At 36.6% G+C, this 7,637-nt stretch overlaps 1 protein-coding gene across 2 annotated transcripts; it reads left to right on the plus strand.

Moving 5' to 3' along the window:
- Positions 1-3,401: 3,401 nt before the first annotated feature.
- Positions 3,402-6,981, plus strand: LOC134669698 (uncharacterized). Of its 2 annotated transcripts, none has more exons than XM_063527377.1 (4): positions 3,402-3,794; positions 4,264-4,347; positions 5,889-6,070; positions 6,687-6,981. In XM_063527377.1, exons 1-4 carry the CDS (start codon positions 3,701-3,703, stop codon positions 6,876-6,878), a joined length of 552 nt encoding a protein of 183 aa, XP_063383447.1. In that variant the 5' UTR covers positions 3,402-3,700; the 3' UTR covers positions 6,879-6,981. The 2 variants fall into 2 exon arrangements, with proteins under 2 accessions (XP_063383447.1, XP_063383446.1); XM_063527376.1 differs by having other exon boundaries at positions 3,403-3,794; positions 5,889-6,082.
- The last annotated feature ends 656 nt before the right edge of the window (positions 6,982-7,637 follow it).

The raw sequence follows: 7,637 nt of genomic DNA on the forward strand, positions 1-7,637 counted from the left end.
AAACACATCCATGCTAAAACCCGCAGCATGCAAAAAACCATAAAAAAGCCTGCGGAGGCTAATTTTGCAGAACTAGCTAAAAAGCCAGTAACGAGAATATGTGTGACAGCTGTACAAAATTGTGACATCGGCAGAGGCGCGAATTTGTAAATGTCTGTAATAAAGACGGCTCTGACACAGAAATTGTGACATTGCAGTAGTTTTACGAGGCAACAAATTAATTTTTATCAATTCTAAACCTTTCAGACCCTCTTATGCGTATAAGTACAACGCGTCTGGCCAACTCTATTCTAACACCTGCACAAGAGTCTTTAAGAACAAATTCGGCCTGGCCAGCCACAGTCGGGCCCATAATAGGCGTAATCCGTTATTTCTGACGTCGACGTCATCGAAATCGATGAGGAGGACATTTATTTACGTACATTTATTTTCTATTTGATTTTTGTTTACACGGTATAAACATCCATAAACATCCAGGAAAGAAAGTCCATCCATAGTTTTGTTATCAGCAACGCAGGCTTCATCAAGTGCAAACAAATTAAAAGCAAATCATATACAGGCTTCGTCATCTACTTACAAAAGATGTAATCCACAACAGGCTTTCTCAATGTAGCATAGTAAAAGTTTAATTAAAGTTTAAAAACAACCCAGCTTGATCAATAACTTTTTCGGAACTTATATCCGAAAGAAAGTCAGAATTAGTTTTGACTGAAATCCTATTTAATAACGAATGGAATTCTATGGTTTACTATAAGTCTTATTCCGTACTTTTATATTTTCTGTGGCTTTAGTGCAAGCGCGTTGGCAAAATGCCGCCGTTATATGTAGCCGCTTTAACTACATATCTCAAATCGACCTTACCAGGAGTTCTGGTTCACTCTCTCTGTATATGTTAGACAAGGATGTAGTAATGGATTTCGATGTGGAAATTTTGATAGATGTATGAAATGGATTCTCAGATTATAATATTCTAATATTCTCCGGTTAATGCTAGACTTGCAACGGTGGGTAGTATTAAAATGATAACTAAATATTTTAGGCAAAAGGAGATATTAAAGTATTTTAAATTATAACCAGAAAGGCGTTTTGCCATTGTCAAAATATTTTATTTTGTGACAGACTATGACATTATGACTCAATCATTGACTAATTCGAAGAATAAACATTTCTTTAAGGTATCAATCATAAATTAGTGCCACTTCCAGATTTTTTTTGAGAAATATCTAATTAAACGTATTGTTATTCGTTAGTGAAACAAATAATGTTGGTCCTATTTCAAATACCAAACGGAATACAATAAAAAATACAAACATTTCAACAATAGCTCGAATTCATAAAAATACCTCATGGCACTCCTCTGCTTTCAATAAATCGTGTTATATTACGTTTGGCAAAATGAAATACCTTCTTTATACTGGCGCAGCTATAAGCGTTTCAGCTATAACCAATCAATGTAAAATTGTTCCGAATGAATCTCGACGAAACCCTTACTTCATTAAAATTGTATCTCTCTTTATTTTTCCTTCGACTTACAACCTTATTTCGTGGAGTCTAAGACTATCATCTTCATGTCAGTTGTCATAACATAAGAGATTTAAAAAATAAGTAGTAGATATAATAAAGCAAGCGGCAGATTGCAAATTGCGAACAATGGATTCTTTTTGCCTATAGGCCTTCGTTGCGAGAAATAATACAATTGCGATTTCAATTATTGCAAATATTTTATTGGGATTTTGAACGGCTGTAATACTCGTTCGAGGAAAATTGAATTTAGGAGCAGGTAACATTAAAAAACGTACCTGCGTAAAATGTGTTTAAATTATTACATTACATTTAAAAACATAGTGAACCTAAACATTAACCATAAGGTATGTATCCCCTACCTGGAGGCATATTCTAATTGCGATAACGGGTTAGGAACTTGATCTGGATTTGTTAAGGATATGATATGATCTGTTAGTGTCAAAAGTATTATTCCTTTAACCCTTCGTATATCTAAGCACTGATCTGATCAGTGCGAACGAATTTAAACCTATTGTATTAAACAAAGGATTTTAATTCGTGCGCACTGATCAGTGCTTAGACATCATCATCATCATCATCATCATCATTTCAGTCATACGACGTCCACTGCTGAACATAGGCCTCCCCCTTGGACCTCCATTCGTACCGGTTGGAAGCGACCCGCATCCAGCGTCTTCCGGCGGCCTTAACAAGGTCGTCCGTCCATTTTGTGGGTGGACGTCCTACGCTGCGCTTGCTAGTCCGTGGTCTCCACTCGAGCACTTTTCGACCCCATCGGCCATCTTCTCTGCGCGCAATGTGCGCTTAGACATACGAAAGGTTAATAATTACAGACATAATTTTTGATTATGACATAATTATCATATCCATAACACAACTAGATCAAAGGCATAACCTGTTATTATAATTAAAATACGCCTAATTGTCACTATTACATCATTTTACTTAATGGCAGTTATACCATTATAATTATTATGAGAGATGAAAAACTTTACATCAAAATATTAATACAAAGTGAGACGTTATATTATTATTTCTCTTGCGTATGTTATTTTGACATGTAAAATATACTGGGTCAAGCAAATCTTGTCAGTAGCAAACGGCGGCAAATTTGAAAAATCGCGGGTTAGCAACACTGTGTTCGAATAATTCGAAAATCGCGTGTCATCTGTGTTTTATCTGTGGAATGTGGATCGCGAATGACAGCCATCATCTTGTTTGTTTACAAATGGTTTACAATGTTCACATTCTGAATCGATTCTATTTCAAGAGATATTTCTGCTGTGTCACCATTAAATACCAATATATTAAATAAGACTGTGCTTAATTAAAGCTAAGGTGCCTACAATGCCTACAGTGCCAACTGAGAAATCTAATAAAATATGAAAATCCAGTATGACATCTACCTGCTGAAGCAATGATTTTATTCATACATTCTTGTTTAACGGCATAGTCCACTTACAATTTTATTTTGAGATCTTCAAATTAGTTAATCATTTTTATCAACATCACACACTGCTTTTAAATTGTCCGTCCATACGTATTAATAACAATTTCAAACATTTTCAATAGAGGATCCGCGAGTGACAATTTGAATTGACGTACGTGACAAGGCGCGCTCAGCGGACAAAAAAGTTTTGTTTCGATGTACATTGTACATTGCTGCTTTTCTTAGCGCAATACTACTCTTTGAGTGTTGCCCTACTTTAGTTTGCTTTACATTGCTACTGACAAGATTTGCTTGACGCACTATATAATGTACATTTTGCTTATTCAAAAATGACTGATACAATTATTTGCCACGAAATTATTTCCTTTTGTTTCAGAAAATGTAGGAGCATGCCTCATTTTTGCTTGTATTTAGTTATAAAAACAGGAAAAATACATTCGAAACTCACTCTCATAAATATTAGGAAATTTTGTCTCACAACTCACTACTAAGCAGTTGGCACACTCTCAGCAGCCATTTTGAAAGCGTTGTCCTTTCTGTCCGAAGTAATTTAAAAGAAAAACTTTTGTTTTAGGTTGACCGATCGTGAACCATATTCTCCACTTATCGAGGCCGTTGTTACCAGTAAAAAAACTTAATTCACGACCCTTGACTTTTGTTGAGGAGTTTTCGTGACTTTACTTTCATTTTAGAAGAAAATAGGTACCTAACACTGCCTAGTTTTCCATGTTTTCTGATGAAATCTATATAACGTCCATCTTATTGGCTAGTTGCTGGGTTAATAGCACAACTGCCTGCTTGGGCAGTAATGATCCTAATAGTAAGTTGACCTTATCTTGCCTACATTCTATAATATTTAGAATGTCCTATAATATTTTATAGTTTTTAACGCCCTTTGTTGATCTAACATCTTGTAAAGTAACAATTCGTAAAATAACGATCCGCTGCAAATTATGTTGAGTTGTACCAAGAAAAATCTGCAAAGATTTTGATAGCATACGCAGTTTTACGTCGTAATTTCATAGAAGTTTGACGTTTAAAGCAACATTTGCACTGCATGTGCTATTAAAATCGTAATAGACTTTTCTTGGTCTAATTCTATATTTATTCAACTATGCAACACAAGTTTCGGTCATAATTGCCGTATACATCCGGTCAATCTCGAGTAGTAAATGAGACCTTCTATCCTTGAAACCTGTGTTAAAAGTAACGCCCGTATGCAGATTCGTTAGGAAAGATTCATGTACCTAAATAACACTTTACATAATCTTTGTTTGGTTCTTTTCCAGGGACGAATAGTAATATACTTCAATATTTCCCTTGCCAGTGGACGGACGGGATAATACCCTTCGTTTTTGATTTTTACGCCATCAGTAAGTACCCCTGATCGTCCATCATTATTAAATCTTTATTGACAGTGTCGATATTACGGAGTATTTAAAAGGGATTAAATTTTCAAAATAAATAGGTATTACTTTTGACTATTTGGTGTAAAGTTAACATTAATATAGGCACTAAAATTAAAACTAAACTTATAGTAACAGCACCAGTCATGGGACATTTAAGAGGAAATTTGGAGTATTTGTAATATTTCCTTAATAGATGTAAATGGTCTACCGGCTTAGCGTGTTAAAAGATGAATGTCCTATCCGTTTTTCATGTTTCAGGCGTGTTGTATCAAAGATACTGCAATGAGTTTCCACATACTTAACAGATTAAAACTATGCTTTTTTCTCCAGTCATGGACACCAAAGTTCCATCCAGTAATGGGCCCCCCTATAATGGACATTGCTCTATTAGTATAAAATATTGAAATAGGTCATCAGATCAGGTCCATGTTATCATAATATTGCGTTATCATCGGATTTGCATATTTAATTACGATTACAAAATTTCAACTCAATCGGAAATCGGAAAGTGGCTCAAATTCAGCTACCAAGATTTGACCCACACTAACTAACAGGGCAAGTTAAATGAAAGTTTGGAAAAACGATATTAATTAATCCGAAATCCGAGCATACCTCCTGGTTGACATATTTCGTAACTACATTTTACTTTTGTATTGTTTAAACATGAAATTATGGCATGGCAAGCATCATTATGTAAATTGTCCCAGCATAGGAGGTATGTAGTTTTACAGCTCCTATAATGGGATTGGGCCAAATACCACTATTTTATTACATCTGTGGAGCCACAACATAGTGTGTTGTATACCTTATCTCATGGTAAATGCAATTAACAAAACACATTCTAGTTTTCATCAAGTATTATTTCATACTAAATTTAATAAATTAACTCACCTCTTTTAGCGAAGTTGTTAAGAATTCGTAGTGGTATTTTTTTTCAGTGACACGACAACTTTTGGGTTGGTGCCACTTTCTTAAAAAACAACCAAATTTAATAAAACTTCAAACTGAAACAGCTCTAGGACTCTTATTTATGATAATATACAGCTAGTGTTTATAAACTACTTTTAAATACTTATTTTAGAGGATTTGTGGTTTTTTGTCCCATTACCGGTTCCACGTCTATTATAGGGTACACTACTATAAACCTATTTTTTTGTTTCAAAGTCAATGCTTGTTAACGTGCTGGATTTTTAATGAGTAATAACGAATTATGATCCAAAAAAATACTCATCTAGTACCAATTAGTAAAGGTGTATCAATTTTTTTATGTTAAATCTTCGGAAAAAATATTGGCTTCAAACTATTTACATAATTAGTACAAGGAAAATTTCGCAATTGAGAAAGATATTGTAGGGTACGACAAGAATACGCGGTTACTGTCGTCCTGAATCCTCCAAGAAAAAAGAACGTCCAGTTTACTTGGAATCCTAATCCGGATCGATTCCAATCCAAGTTACCTTACCAAAGACAAGTAAAATACCTCTAAATCCTAAATCTTTTTTCAGATTCCAACCGTCTTCTAAAAACTATCCGTCAAGGCCACGAGCTCATCCAAAACCAATCTTGCTTGATCTTTAACCAGCGCAGCCCCATCGCGATGGCGGAGAGCCGGAACACCTATTATTATCTCTACTATACCTACTCAAATGCCCTGGAAGACTGCTGTTACGCGTCAATTGATGTTAAGGTTGGCCGACGGGTGTGTTTACTGTTTATTGGTTCTTTTTAGGAGTTAGGTGACATTTGGATGGCAGCTGCATCACTCCCCAAATATTATCGAGGTGCAATCGGAAAAAGCCGATAGCAAAAAGTTTTATGTCTAAGTACACAATAAGAGCGAAAAAGTTGTCGCTCGGCTCGGCTCGCATCGGCAACGCGTCGACGACTTTTTCGTTGAGGAGACCCTTATTGTTGCGGCATTACTATTGCGGCGTTGACGTGGACGCTGTTACTGACAATTTCCTTGTAATAATGAGTGACGCTCCTCCTCGCAGCAGCATTACTGTCGCAATTATAATGTTTGTTCCGTCACTCATTTTATCAAGGAAATTGGCAGTGACAGCGCCCGCGTCAACGCGTCAACATTCCATTTCCAACCGCAGCTGCACTACCGGTACTGAACGCGTCGCTGTCATTGTCAATTTCCATAGTAAAATGAACAGTAGTGCAGCTGTCGTTGGAAATGGACTGTCACCTTAATGCTGCTGCGTGGCCGTCCGAATGTCACCTCTATTGCAGTTGTTTCATTACATTAACTAAAATTGTTGGACAACGATTTGACCTACTCACGAGCCTTTGTCCAGGTGGTGCTGATATCGCCCGGGTGTAAGGAGCCGCACGAGATAGCTCACGTCACGCTCCACATGCTCGGGCTGAGGCACGGGGATAGCACTCCGTTCCCCGCGTCTTCAGTTAACGCCGTCCTGTTTCCCGAAAACTGTCATAACCAATCAGGTCTACGGTTGGATTCTCCAGAGTATTCAGATGAGGAATAAAATAAGTTTTTGCCAATAAATCCTCTCGCTTATGACGCATGTCATCGTGACCGCCACTTTCTAATAAGTACGTTCAGTAGCGAGGCATAACACAACAGACGACAAAAGCGTAACCATCATAACCGTACTAATGACACAAGCTCCAATGGGTAAGGACTTATTTCTTATTAAGTTATTAGGTACCGGATCTTATTTGTATTGTTCGTATTAACTCTGAAGGTAATAAAATTGACCGCTGAGACAAGGCGCTGACATACATTGACATACCTGAAGACTGACATAATAAGCCAATCCTGCGTGAAATTGGAGTTGACTACAGGGACAGGAAGATCATTTACGAACTATATAAGAACCAGGAGACCATTATCGAAGTAGGAGATGAAAAAGGGAAAGCTAGAATCAGACAAGGAGTGAGACAGGGGTGTCCATTATCACCACTCATCTTTAACATTTTCATAGAGCAAGCCATAAAAATTATAATAGAGTCAGATTTGGGAGGGGTTAAGGTAAACGGGCACAAAATTCATTTCATACGTTTCGCTGACGATATCGCGGCATTTGCCAATGACCGGGGTGAATTACAAAAATTGGTTTCAAAAATGGATGAAGTTTTCAATCAATTCGGACTTAAAATAAATTGCAAAAAAACTAAAACTCTTACAGTATCAAAAAGCATCATGACAGCATCTAAACGCCCTAAAGTTTACAAATCCATCATATTACAGGACACACCAATAGAGCAAGTCAATAAATACAAAT

The sequence above is a fragment of the Cydia fagiglandana genome, chromosome 12 (assembly GCF_963556715.1).
Source record: "Cydia fagiglandana chromosome 12, ilCydFagi1.1, whole genome shotgun sequence".
Lineage (NCBI taxonomy): Eukaryota > Metazoa > Arthropoda > Insecta > Lepidoptera > Tortricidae > Cydia > Cydia fagiglandana.